Raw genomic sequence first — 15050 nt, forward strand, 5'->3', positions numbered from 1 at the left:
CCTAATTTAAACGCTTCTTCTCGGTATCATTTGAGGAATTTTACAAGTCGGTTGTGTGTGCCTATCAATAAGGAAATAAGAAAATTTTGCAAATTGTATATGAAATTGTAATTTTGTAATTGTAAGTACGTTTTATAAAATTTTGATATTGGCCTTAATTGGAACGACTCGTAAACGATGTACATACGCAATGATTTAATTATTTAATTTCACAAAAGTAGAAGAAAAGCAATTTTAATAAATTATAAAAAAAGAAAAAATATATATATATATAATTTGCTTGCCAAAAATTTCGAAGATCGCGCGCATATACAGATATAAATATATATTTATTCAAATATAAAAAATATATGTTTATATGTATCGTTATGATTTTTAAGCTTTTTCTGTACATTATTTTTGTGACTTTTTTACTTTTTTTATTGATAGCGTGTAGTAATAACCTTTGTCCATCTGAATAATTATTGATAATATACAAATTACCATGGACGTAGTATACGTAAACACATATGGCCGGAAAAGTGAAGCCAACATATATAGAAGGAGAGAGATAATCTGACCCCTGTTTTTTGTTTCTTTCGCAGATGATTACAAAAAAAAAAGAAAGAGAGAGAGAGGAAACAAACCTCTCTATTCTCACTCTCTTTTTAGATGTTGGCTTCACTAAATTAGACGGCAAAACAGAGTATTCGGAGTCCATGTAAATTGCGTCCATGCAAATAATACTTGAAATTAGAAATGTATCAATTTTAGATGATCAAAGTGTCGAATTTTCATCAATCGATATACATACAGCCGTCTATTCAAGCTGCACATAATATGGAAATTGCATAAATGGGACGGTTTTGTAAATGAAACCTCGCAGTATCATTATATTATTAATATTGCTAAATTCGCTAAATTATATTACTTGAGATTTCTGGTAAGATTTTGACGATCGAATAATCTGATTTTACTTCGATATTACTATCGCTTCGTTATTATATACATTATTGCAGATGAAGATCTGATGCGTGAGCATACACATTTGCATTGAGCATTTAGATTACGATGACAAAAAAATGAATTAATTCTCTATTCATTTAAATATAAATTTTTTACTTTAACGATGTGTGTAACCCAGGTAGTAAGATGACATCTAAAGACGTCTTAAAGACGTCATTCTGCTACTAGGGAAGAGATTACTACATATATTAAGTTTGAAAAAATTAGGAATATTTTTAAATATAGAAAGAGATATACATATATGTATAGGAAGAGAATATTTTTAAATATAAATATTTTGGTGTTTGTACACAAATCGTACGTCATATATTTTTCAGCCTTATTATCATAACTCAAACCAGTTGTTGGCCTGAATGTACTAATCGCTCTCGAGATCAGAAGTGGCCATTAAAAGAAAAGAAGAAGAAGAATCATAACAATCACACGGATTACAAACAACAATTACATCATTATTATACGATATATTAACTATATATTACGTGGCAGAATTCTAACAAGTAGCGAGGGATGATACGGTGGACGAAACGGTCCTTTGTAAAAGCAAAGAAGAGTATTTTTTAATCATAACCATTGTCTCTTACGTGCACGTGCATTTAAATTCAACAATACTACTGCTGAAGTTTACAAACGGATGTATATACGAATACATATACAAACATCGGTACGTATGTCTGTCGTCCTCGACCGCTGCCGATTCTCGGCAGCACGCAAGTCACAGGTAGGGCACACACTCGGCTACATACGAGTATCTCATCTACGACGAAAAAGAGCTCGCGTGCGCGTGAGAGACTCCGACATTGTCAATTGTCACGCGCGACAGTCCATCGTGTCGTTTATCGCGTCAACCGGCATACAATTGATTGCTATAAAATTGGCGAAAGAGATTTCGACGCATTTCTCTGATGCGTGTCTGACGATTCGAATGTAAAACATTGTGAGTATAAGAAATATCGTCTCGCGCCATTATGCGGATTTACTTTCTCATATACGTGAGAAATGATAATCATAAAAATATATCGATATGTCGATAGTTTTTCAGAATTTCGAGTTTTAATTATTTCGATTTTGCTCCGTATTATACTTAAAATCTTTTGCGAGGCGTTATAAAGGCATTTGATTTCTTTCCGATAGAAAATGGTCTAATTTTTCTGGCGTTTACAATTGTAAATTATACTGTAAAAAATATTTGACAAATTAAGTTATAAAAGTTATGCAATTTTCAATAAAAATTTACAACTAAATTTTTATACATACATATATACACATATATATGTATATGTATCAATGGTGTATATATATATAATACGCGTGATATATCTAAATTCTATATATCTAAAATCGTTTCACGATTCATTTCATGAAGTTCATTTTTCATTCTTGAGTGATAATGTGATAAAAATTAAATGATGTAAAGTGCAGAATGTTTGCGAGAGCTTGTAACCATTTTTTTTCATAATTTTTCAAAGTTATAAAGAGGAAAAAAATTTTATTAAAAATAGTCGTGTGCTTATTATAAAAAATATATATTTATATGCCGTTAACATAAATTTTCTGTTCGAGTAATGTAATCGACATACGATGGACAAATATGGATCGAGTTAGAGACACGGCACTAATCAGGAAAACTATCTTACATCTGTGTACTCTTGCGCGACAAAAAATGATTTTTAGTTTTTTTTGAAAAAAATATGAAAAAAAGAAAACGCACACAAATCTCAAATATATTTGTCTATGTTATCTTTTACTGAATAGTATTATCAGTAAGAGGATATGATATGCTGTATGAAAGAGCCAAGTGTGCAAATCACTTTTTCATAGATAAGATCAAAGAGCAGAAATATTTATGCATATCTTATGAGGATACGTGATATTGAACAAAATCAATAATAATTATGTAAACACATATACATGTGTAATATGAGAACAATTGTTAAAATTTATACTTAGTCCATTTTAATATGTCGCGGAAAAAATAGAGAATAAATCTTTCATTATATTCCGTTTTTATTTCAACAAACAATAAAGTAGCAAATTTAGTGAGATTTTTTTAATGGTGCTTTCATTTCAAAATGTTATCATATTAGCCGTAAGATTTTTTAAAAAATGCATAAACTTTCGATAACGAAGAACGAGGATAACTGAAATAAAATAATCCAAATGTAGATTAAAGCGGGAAAGTACGTATAATCGCGCGATTCCGATGAAAGATACGATCATCCATTTGACGATATAGAATAGCACGAATAGTCGGCATGTACATAATATATATCAACGAAAATAATGGCAAACTAATGCGTGCGCTAACGGATTAATCCATTTTAGTCGCGACTTCGAATGGTTGCTTTACGACGTATAGTCCCTCGTTATCTATATGATTGTAAAAGACGCGATCATAAAGTTATAAGTATATACATATGTACATATTTCGCTTTCGTTTCAGCACAAAACGATGAACATTCGGTCGAAACTCGTTACACTTTTCCAAGATATCGACTTTTGCTGCCTAGAAACAGACCGCGTACACCATTATCTTATGTCTCACGAGTCGGTAGACTCTTTCTCTTCATTTCGAAATGTTTTCTAGATATATTAAAATAAATTAAAGGCAATGGTAGCTGTAGCGCTTAAACGTGTACATCGATATCGATCTCGATAATCTCGTGTAATCGCTGATGAGTTTTTCACTTTTCGCCTTTGCAAATTTTACATTAATTTTACATTTATATCAAATAACTTTCACTTTATAAACTCATAAATTTAATTAATAACTTGTAAGCTCTCGTTATGGCATCAATTTTTTCCAAATCTAAAGATTACATTTTATAGTAGTAGTAAATGTATCGTTCTATAGCATGCATTACGCGGTAGAAAACAGTACACCTTAAAGTGTGACATTGGTTCCTTTCGTAAATAATTAATCGTTTATATATACATGTAAGAAGGTGAGCATGTGCGGGTGAAATCAATCTCCGCTCATGGAACGATGTACCGATCGGTGTTTGAAAATATTGATAGATCGCCAAGCAGTCAAGTTATTCGCAACTACTATAATATAGATTGAAAATCGATCGGTTTCGATAGAAATTAGAAAATTGTTCTTTGCGAATATCGCGATTGTCGGCATATTTAATGCGAGATCGGCTTTATTATATCGAGTACACGTCGCATCGTGATATAATCCATTGTCTCAATAGCCGTACTTATTCCGAGTAGACTCGAAACTCGAGTTTGTCCTCGACGATGGAAGTCGATTCTAAATAAAGTATGAATACTTTGCAACACGTTATCTATTATGTATAGTAGGAAGCAACGCGTGAGCGCTAATTGAAAATACGCACAATCGCTTCAAGTACATACAATGTGACGTTCTTTATCTTAGTCATTATTATTTACTTAGTTATTATTTACAATTTCGATTCCAGTTCGAGAATATTTGTTGTACATAATATTATTATCTATACATATACAATTATATTGTAGATAATAAAATGATGTACATGCAGCATATATATAATTATATGAAATATGTAAGAAAATTATATATATCGCATCATTTTCTCTTATAATTCTCTCTATATAATTTTTTGTTTTAAAGTCTAAAATCGCATATATATATATATATATATATATATATATATATATATATATATATGTGTGTGTGTGTGGATGTTTATATGTATGAAATATGTATGAAGCTAAACAACAGCCCTGTATATTTTTGCGTAAAGAAAAAATCCCATGAGGATTGATGAGTAGATTGAGAAACCGTTCCAATTATAAAATCGATAGATGAAGATATGTATTATATCATTAACGATTTCCAATATCTATGAGACACATTGTCCTTGTAAAACTACGAAAGGCTTCATTAAGTGACCTTACAATATACGGTATAGTACATCAGTTAAGTCCCTCGAGCAGGTAAATACACAAATGCGCGAGATTTTAAAGTTGTAACGCTTTTGTTTTGTAAAATTGAGGCAAGTGGATAAAAACGATAATTACTAACAGATATTCGCACAGCTTCAAAATTCATTGTTCATCTCGGTATATGCAATGCACTATTACATATATATAAGATTGAATACGTATAATCTATATATAAATACTAAAACGGATTAGTTTTTAGATATAGTAAATGTTATTTTTAAATAAAAAAGTTTGTCGCGATAAATTTAAAAAGATGTATATAAAAAACAGAGGCAGGAATACAGAGAGCTTGATTATAAAACGAGTTTACTTGGAAAGTGGAAATTTGAAAGAGTGAAAGATCGTGAAAGAGTCTGCAACTCTCGCACGCGAACGAGCAGAAAAGCACACGCGCAACGGCGGCGGCAAGCATATGTCGTGTAGCATTGGTGACGTCGGTGACGCGTGTGGCGTCGTGCGGATCGCGACATGTATGTACATACCCACGACGTACATACACCCGCGCACCGACGAATCGACGAGCCATACGAGCCACATACCGACCGCGTGACGGCGCCACGAGCCGCGGGAAGCGGCGTGCGGCGTGCGGCGTCGCGACGCCGTCGTCAGGCGGCGCCGGGCGCCGATCGCGGAGAACGTATGTGGGTGGCGGGTAACGAACGGGGAAAGAGCAGCAGCGCCTGTCGCGTCGGCGTCGGCGTCGGCATCGGCATCGGCATCGGCGGCGTCGGTAGTCGGTACTCCAGGTCTCGGGTCATTTTAATCGCCGCGCGTTTCGACCATTTCCATGGCCCCTCGAGAGACGTGCTCGAGCACAAACGCACACGCGTATATACCGCTACGTACTCCGCCGACTGTCGTTCTCGTTTTCTATCCGTTCCTTTCATTTCTCCCTTTCTCTTCGTCTCTCGGTTTCTTTTCCTTCTCTCGCTCGTCCCTTTTTCCATTTCATTCATAGTTTCTCGCCTTCTCTCTTGATCGCTACCACTTATCTCTGACGCTCCTCGCATGCTCTCTTCGAGTCTGCCTTTTATAACGCGGTGGTTACGTCGCCCACTCTCTTCCTCTCTCTTTCTCTCTCTCGGTCTACAGCCAGTCTTTTGTGAGTAGCTCTGCGAGCTGTGCGAATACTCGGCTGAAAGAATAACGTCTATTACTAGGAATTTAGGGAGTAGCCGGCAAACGAGCGTGACGTCTTCGCGAATGCACGCGATGAAATGCGACGCGGGTGTGTACGTGTGTACGTGTACGCGTGTGTGCGTGCGGTGTATCATCGTGTCGGGACGAGACACGGTTTTACGATCTTCTTTTCCCCGCTCTTATCGTCGCTCTGCCGTTCTAATCACCCTGCCAGTGACTAATTGAGTTTTGTCAAACGACACCGATCCCTCGCATGGCTGTCACATCGCGCGTCGGCGATCGCGTCGACGGGTTGACACTCGCCGCAGCGGAGGAGACACTTTGGAGCCGGCAGCTGCAAACAGGTACGATGTCGTAACGCTACCCCGATTGCTACCAGCAATAACGGTTTCTCGAACCTTTTAAAAACGATCGAGTTTGCATGCATGTACGTATGTGCGTATGTATGTATGTACATACACGTTGTCGCGTGCGTGTGTGTATATGTGCGTAGGAGGGAAGAAAAAGAGGAATGTGAGTGTCTATTAGATTTGCCGTCGATCGAGAATCTGCGCTTTCTTGGAGAGAAATACAATACTTTTTATTACTATAATATATTTATACCCGATACGCTCGCTCACGTGTTCGAGCACATAGAATGGTAAGATTGACTGAGTGTGTGCACAATCGAACGTTTTAAATTCTGAGAAAAAAAAAGAGTCGTAAAAAAGAATTAATCTTTTGCATTTAATATGATTGCATAGAGCGACTCGATGTGATTATACGTATTTCATTCAATCTTGCGAAATGATAGGACGCAATCTTACACGTGTTAAAGATGAGGAAAATGACAGATCTTTGTAAAGATATAAAAACACGATAATATTATGCGCTCACCCAAAAGTAATTTCTAACATGATAAAGCATGTCTTCGTTCATTTCGGAAATTAATCATTAGACTCGAAGTTTTACCGATAATGTATGACTATAGAAAAATTAATGAATATCATTTTTAAGCAATATCTAAATTATTGTATCATTGTTGAAAACAAATTTATCGAGTACACTGAGAAAAAAATTATCTTGAAATAAAAAAAATTTAGTTAACTCAAGAAAGCTATTTATTCGGTGGGTACTAATCACATATTTACTTGTATTCAAAACATCTGTTTGCTTAAGTTAAGTATTTGTTTACATATGTTTAAAAATATATGCTTAAAAAAATATAATTTTTAATTAAATATTTTTATTTTTATTTTACAAAATATTTATTAAAATGCACTTTTTATTCCCAAAAATTTAAAATTTTTTAATTTAAAAAAATAATATATTTAATTTAATCAATTATGTATATATTTTACGAAAATAGTATTTAAATATGAAAAATATATAAATGAAAATAATGTACTTGATATAACATGCATATTTAATTAAAATTAAATACTTTTGCTTAAATGAAATAAACAATTTCTTGCATTTAAAGCAAAAGTTTCAAGAAAACAAATTTATTTGATTTAAAAAAATTTTTCCCTCAGTGTATTAATATAAGTTAAGTAAGCTTAGTAATTCTCTCAGTCTTTTTTCTATCAAAGTTTCATTTCTCTCTGGTATGCACAAACGGAATACTCGGGGGCGCATTGTATTCACGTGTGGCGAGGTTCTAAGAATCGAGCGAAACACATACGTGTATCATATACGTATACATACACACATACATACATTCATACATACATATATATATATATATATATATATATATATATATATATATATAATGAATTACAAAAATACTCGTACTTTTCCAATTGTCTCTACTTTAAGCAATTAATACTTTTTATACAAAGTTTTTAACACGTGTATCGATACAACTCTCACAATACTCGCTACGATATGTTTTTACAAAAGATGTCAATTTTATATATTTCAAGTCAACAGAGTATTAGTTGGAATAGACGAGAATGAGTAGATGCTATATAAATAGGAGGAGTACCGTTGTTACTCATTGTGCACGAATTTGTGCAAGAATGCATCTAAAGAGAGAGGATATTATATATTTGCAAAGCGTGTATGTGTATGCGTGCCATAACGCGCGCATTTGAATCCTAACGAGAGAGAAATGACATCCTCCTATTTCATATACAATGATGATACTTTGAACGAGTGAGATACATTTACGAGTTATGTATAGGTGCGTGCAATCTTTCAACTATGTATGTATTCGCTTACAATACGACGAAGATTGAAAGATGTTGCGCGACAAATGAGATCACTGCAATCTGTTTTTTCTTCATTCGCTTTGATCTTGTCTCCTCGCGAGTGTGCATAAAGTCATCATCGTCAGTTATACCGTTGCATCCGTTATATTGGATTCCTACAACAAGTGTTTATTTCGTCAAAGAAAAATCCAGAAAAAATCTACCATTAAGATAATAAACATGAAAAATATATATAGAGCGATATATGCTAATTTAATATTAATTGCGGATAAAAATATTGAAATTTTTTAAAATTTAATACTTGTCTCAATAATACTCCACTTCATCATCTAAATCGTGCAAAGATAAAATAATTTTTTGCAATATTGACGCGTACCTTACTTTCTTTTTAAAGTACCGACAATAATGTGTAATAAGCGACACATATTAAAAAATATAAAGATATTCTCTTAATCTAATAACAGGCGTATATTTCACAAACCGACGCATTCCTAACGTCTAGTCTAATCGCGATAAATGAAAGCAAACGCCTGTATGGCGCGACAAGCGAAATTTCGCGTGTAGATGATGACGTACACGATACGCTGTTATGGCGTAGAAATTGATCGATTACATTATCGTGCGAGAGCCTTCAACCTTTTACCTTCGGTTTAATTACCGGCACGCGATTATTCGCCAACGCCGACGCGTTAAAAAGTCAGTCCTACTTTCAAAGCTCATTCGATTCGCTATGCGATCTCCTTCGGGAACAAATCCTTCAAGCGTCAGATAATAATCTGTGATATATACATTTTCCTTTCCTTCCGTTATAATTATCATTCTCTTTTTCATCACGAGTCACGAGCAAAATGATCCTGTCTATCCTTCCATCATACCGTCTCTACGTATACATGTATATACTGTATATGTAATATACATATACAGAGAATACACCCTTCATTAAAAATGCTCTTTTTCTTTAAATGGTGCTTTCTTTGATAAATCTCGAAAATTAATTTTCAATTTTCTTGTTTTGAAATCACTTATTGAAATCACTATTGAAATCACTTATTGAAATTCTCAACAGACATGCATCCTTTTATAAAAAAAATTTCAGACTGCAATTTTAACAAACAATTTAATTGAAACTGAAAGATATGATTTCGTTTTATCTGAAAAATATGATTTTAAATTATCTATTTTCGATAATTATAATTTATAATATTATAATTTATTATATATAAAATTATGGATTTGATGTTTTTTATGCAAATAAAATCGACTCAAAACAAAAAATACGTAGTTAACAGAAAACATTCACTTAATGAAGGATATCCTGAATATTTTATGGAATATGAATATTTTAAAACGAAAATGTGATTGCTGCTAAATTGATTTCGATATGACGAATTTCAAATTCTTTATATCGCATGGACAATTATAAACTTTATAAATAAATTATTTATATATTGAATATAGACATACATTTCTTATACGTTCGATACATATATAAATATCTATTATTACATGCCGCTACTTGGTATGAAAGATCGTTCTCATTCATTTCGGGATTCATTCATTAGAAATATATTAGATAGAAATTTATTTTCTTTAGAGAATACTGAGAACCATGATTATACTTATTGACATGCGTTATACTATGTTTGATAATGTATTCTTATTGTTAAAGTATTATTTAATATAAAAAAAGAATAGTAAGAGACCAGTCTCGTTCCTCTAATTGTATATATTGACTAATTAAAGTGAAAGAGATGACTGACAAGGTGCATTATATACATATATTACAATCAATTTACATATTTACAATTGATATTACATTACATATATTACAATTGACTATATATATTACAATCGATTTCACTTGTCATTATGACATTAAAATATTTCTTAATCGCGCTTCCATCATTTTTTGCTATTATTACTTAGGGTATCGTCAAATTGTTAAAAATTTTCATGCGTCATATTTCTTGATTCGTTATCAATTGTTAAGAGTGCTAAATTATGCGTGTAATATATATATATATATATATATATATATATATATATATATTTGCATGAATTGACATAAATACATATAAATATGTATATATTTTATAATTTTACGCGTAAGATTCACGAAAAAATTTTTGCTAATATACAGAATATGAAAACATATTAATATTAAGGACATACGGATTTTGTAGAGATATAAAGACGAAGTAATATTGTCGCGTGTAAGTGCCAAATTAACCCACTTTATAGTTGCGTAGCGACTAATTCGTAGTCGAGTAAAATTTCGTGTACTCTGATATTACAACGATATTATAATATGTATATAATCGATTGCAAAATATGTGTATGGACTCTCTAGTATCCAATTATGTATTCACATATGAATTATGTATGAATATAATTTTATTACACACACTACCAGTGCCAACTGGTAATATTAACAGAGATAATCAGTTTGGTGTAAATTTATACAAGATATCAATTTTCAATTGATTTTTCCTTTACAAAAATTTTAAGATATACTAGTATATATAATATTGATATAAAGAACCGTATTATATATATAATGCACCCATAAAACATGTGCAGATGTATTTATTGATGCTGATATATATATATATATATATATATATATATATATATATTTTTTTTTTTATTTTCTGTCTGCAGAATATACTAGTTAATGTTTCAATTATAAAATTCGCATATATCGAAAATTATTAAATTGTTACCTATTTGCAATCACAGCTATATTTATCTGTAAATATAAGTCGTGAGTTTAAACATTTTATAACTTTAATTAATAATAATATATATAATTCGCGACGTATTAAATTTTCTCTAATTGAGAAATTTCGGGTTTAATCAATTCCTCTCTTTTATGGCTTATTCAATTGCAGGTATTTGTCGCAACCTCAAAAACCTCAGAAAATACGAGAGACCTGAAGGAAACGAGCGTGTAAAGGAAATTCTAAATCTTTCTCAGGATATATAATGCGCGAACTAACAATTCAATTAGTTTCGTTGCATGAACTATAATAACTAACATCTCATGCGATATCGAAGAGACGCGTAACATAACGATCGTCCCAAAATAATTTAGGACCTAATACAAAAGCTGTTGCATCTTTATTTCTTCTTCTACGAGCGATACGATAGTCTCATCGCGATATCGAAGAACGAGCGAATCTTGGGATATTGCGCGCTCGAATTTTGAAAGAGCTGTGGAATATAGTACGTTAGAATCGCGTAAGAATGCGCGCTCGAATTCTGAAAGAGCTGTGGAATATAGTACGTTAGAATCGCATAAGAATGCGCGCTCGAATTCTGAAAGAGCTGTGGAATATATTACGTTAGAATCGCGTAAGAATATATCTCAATTAAGAATATGGAAGAGATAAAAGTACCAAACCTGGGGCAAGCCGCATGTTCTATGGCGACTAATTTCTTGGCGCCTGTGAAGACTGAGCGCCAAATTTATGAAAACTCGATGCTCGAGGATGATCCTAATGCCAATTCGGTAGTACCGACGTCGCAGGAAGATAAGACAGTGCCTAGGTGGGGTCCAAATCACAGAGGTGCCCAGGAACTTGCGAATCTGTATAGTACCGGTATGTAGATTTTTTGTCGCAATCATTAAAGGCTCTAAGTCGCAGCTGTATCGGTTTCTTCACCTTGAAATTTATCACATAATTGTTAATTACTTACTTGTTATTTAACTCGATTGCACATTACAATTTTTGCTTCATCACAAAAATACAGAAAGCATAGTATCTATGCACGAGTATAAAATTTATAAATGAGTACTTCAAGTGCAAAAGAAGCGAATGCTTACAGATTTGCGCGTTTCTTTTACAATTTTTGAAACGATACGAAACTTTTGAGAGACTTTTTGCAAACATTTTTCCTAGAAATCTTATATCTTACATGTATTACTATTTAAAAAAAAATTATTTAATAGATAGTAATTTTATTTAGATAGATTGTAACTTTTCAAATAAATTGATAAGAAATAATTGTATTATAATAAATAATTGTGACGATACAACGATATACTTTTAGGGAAGAGAACACAAGAGTGCATTTGTGTTGGGATTTGTATCACACTCATAGCGGTCAACTCTGTACTTGTGCTCATCAGATTACGATTGGAAAATTTAACTTCCATAGCAATAGCTGCATTATGCGGAATTATCACGGCCGATTTTGGATCCGGTCTGGTTCACTGGGCCGCAGATACCTGGGGATCCATTGAGCTTCCGATTCTGGGGAAGGTATAACACTTTCATATAAATGTATGCAAATAATAAATTCTTTAATTTACAAAAATGTTTCTCTCTAAAGAAAAAGTTTTCTCTTTCTCTAGAATTTTTTAAGACCATTTCGTGAACATCATATAGATCCTACCAGCATAACGAGACACGATTTCATAGAGACCAACGGCGATAATTTTATGGTCGCGATACCAGTATTGTCCAAGCTCACGTGGGATTTTCTGACATTGCCCGAAGTAGAAATGCAACAGAAATTTGTTTGGACGTGCTATTGGTTCTTGCTTGCTATTTTTGTAGCAATGACTAATCAGGTAAATTTTTAAATTGTTATAAATATCTGATTAGAAAAATAAGCGTTAAAATGGTACAAATGCTCAAAAAAAAATTCAATCAGTTTACATTATAAAATATTTCAATTTCAGCTCTTGTTGATATATTTTATTTTATAGTAATATAACACAATGTTATATATATATATATATATATATATATATATATATATATATTTACGAAAGATTATCTTTTGTGAATTATTGTTATATATTTAAAAATAATAAACATGTATAATAATGCATTTAGAATATAATATACATTACAGATACATAAATGGTCGCATACATATTTCGGATTACCTACTTGGGTTATTTGGCTTCAAGAACACAGGATTATTCTACCAAGAAAGCATCATCGAGTGCATCATGTCGCGCCTCATGAGACTTACTTTTGCATTACTACAGGATGGTTGAATTGGCCTTTAGAAAAACTCCAATTTTGGTGCATTTTGGAGGTGATAATTGAAAGGACTACCGGTTGTAAACCCAGAGCAGACGATCTAAAATGGGCACAAAAACGTTCTTGAGAATTAATAATTACTCTCTTTTCACTATTGTACATTTTATTGTACGATCAAGGTATTTAACATACAGCCAAATATCGAAAAGAAACTCAAACATCGAACTATGAAATAGAAATTAAGTGAAAAGTTTGTACGGGCAATAGTAAAAGATTTGTATACATGGAATCCTCAATTGCTAGAAAAGTATATACATACACATATATGTACATGTACACTTCTTTTTAAACTAGTATGAGAGCTTTTGTGAAGACAAAATACTGTAATGTTATTGGATATGTGCTTTTAATTGACGTTTACACAATTTTACATACTTGCAACAATAATATCTATGTGTATAAGTTTTTGTGTGTACATAAAACACAGATATTACATGCTATCCATTCTTACTTCTATTAATATATACGCTACATTATGTACATATATACGTGTATGCATACGTGTGTGTGTATATGTGTGTATGTATAAACAAATATAAGTTAAAAATTTGCAATATAATGATTCTATCAACACCGCTATATTGATAATGTCTTTGTACACCGCACAATCATCATGCATCAAAATGCACAAACTATACACTTTAGTTTAACATGATATACAAAGCAATTTGAAAAAATCTGATGTTAAAAGTCAGATGATAGAATAGACTAAGATATCTTAAGTATCCTTTGAAAAAATTATTTGCATTTTTCTAATGTGTGATTTAATGGGTAAAAACAAAACATAAAATATTATATAATAACATGTGATAAATATATGATTGTGCATATATGATTTTGACATATATATTATGTACACATATAATCACATGTATAAGAGGGTATTTAGAAAGAAAGTTATGAAATTTTCTTTAATCGGTTTAAATCATATTAAAAGCTATTTGCAAAACATCATCAATTTTTGAATCAAGATATTTCTCTCTCTTTTTGTTTTTGTCTTTTTTACCTACTCAAGTGCAACTATAATGTTTACTGAGACTAAATACTCCAATTTTATTTTTCTTATATAAATAAAACTGAATTCCCTGAACCTGAAAATATATTTATGAGATCAAACTTTTTATATATAAAGATATATATAAAGAAAAAGAAAGAGAGATATACATCGATTGAAATTAATAATGTCAATTTCAAATTTTAATAATTTTATATTTTTTAATTAAAATTTTTTTTCTGATTTATCATAAAAATTAATTTTACAATAAAGCATAAAAAATATTACATACTTTTATTTCAATAGTTTAAATATTTGTTGTTCTTTTTTATTTACGAATTTATTAATTTTAATAAAATTTGGAATCTGATCTCTTGTAATATCTTATAAGAATGTTAATTTTATTGCTAAAAAAAAAATTTAGAGCTAAGAATTGTATAACAGTATGTCAGATGTCTGTTGGATAATATATCATGCACGATAACAATATGTATGTTGAAACTGCATAGCGCTATAAAGAATATAATACACACACACACACACACATAAAAAAGATGAGTATGAAAGCGCCTCTTATTAAAAAAAAAATATTAAAAATTAAGATTTTGAGAGGAAACTACGACAGATAAACGATTGATAAAATGAAAACTAAATAATTATACAAAATGCATGATAATAGAAAATTTCTATACAAAGATAGTAATATATTAAAATTTTGTTTGTTGCATA

The 15050-nt window shown here is 31.6% G+C and overlaps 1 protein-coding gene and 1 long non-coding RNA gene across 3 annotated transcripts; one reads left to right on the forward strand and one right to left on the reverse strand.

Annotated features, from left to right (window-relative positions):
* The first annotated feature begins 1276 nt into the window (after positions 1-1276).
* LOC105252349 (transmembrane protein 189) lies at positions 1277-13556 on the forward strand. Of its 2 annotated transcripts, none has more exons than XM_011259681.3 (5): positions 1277-1939; positions 11162-11872; positions 12324-12535; positions 12628-12846; positions 13134-13556. In XM_011259681.3, the coding sequence occupies exons 2-5, from the start codon at positions 11650-11652 to the stop codon at positions 13392-13394; spliced, it is 915 nt and encodes a 304-aa protein (XP_011257983.1). In that variant the 5' UTR covers positions 1277-1939; positions 11162-11649; the 3' UTR covers positions 13395-13556. The 2 variants fall into 2 exon arrangements, with proteins under 2 accessions (XP_011257983.1, XP_011257982.1); XM_011259680.3 differs by lacking the exon at positions 1277-1939 and adding an exon at positions 6263-6419.
* LOC105252350 lies at positions 6188-8490 on the reverse strand. Its single transcript, XR_002192603.2, has 2 exons — positions 8281-8490; positions 6188-6409 (listed from the first exon to the last, which is right to left on the reverse strand). It is a non-coding gene; the product is annotated as an uncharacterized LOC105252350 (long non-coding RNA).
* Positions 13557-15050: the final 1494 nt, after the last annotated feature.

Source organism: Camponotus floridanus, unplaced genomic scaffold, assembly GCF_003227725.1.
Source record: "Camponotus floridanus strain SB8 unplaced genomic scaffold, Cflo_v7.5 scaffold31, whole genome shotgun sequence".
Lineage (NCBI taxonomy): Eukaryota > Metazoa > Arthropoda > Insecta > Hymenoptera > Formicidae > Camponotus > Camponotus floridanus.

Bases quoted from the DNA above. Each gene is read 5' to 3' on its own strand.
- LOC105252349 (XM_011259681.3), top strand. From the start codon at position 11,650: ATGGAAGAGATAAAAGTACCAAACCTGGGGCAAGCCGCATGTTCTATG. The intron at 11,873-12,323 runs GTATGTAGATTT...ATATACTTTTAG, and splicing joins TGCGAATCTGTATAGTACCG to GGAAGAGAACACAAGAGTGC. The intron at 12,847-13,133 runs GTAAATTTTTAA...TATACATTACAG, and splicing joins TTGTAGCAATGACTAATCAG to ATACATAAATGGTCGCATAC.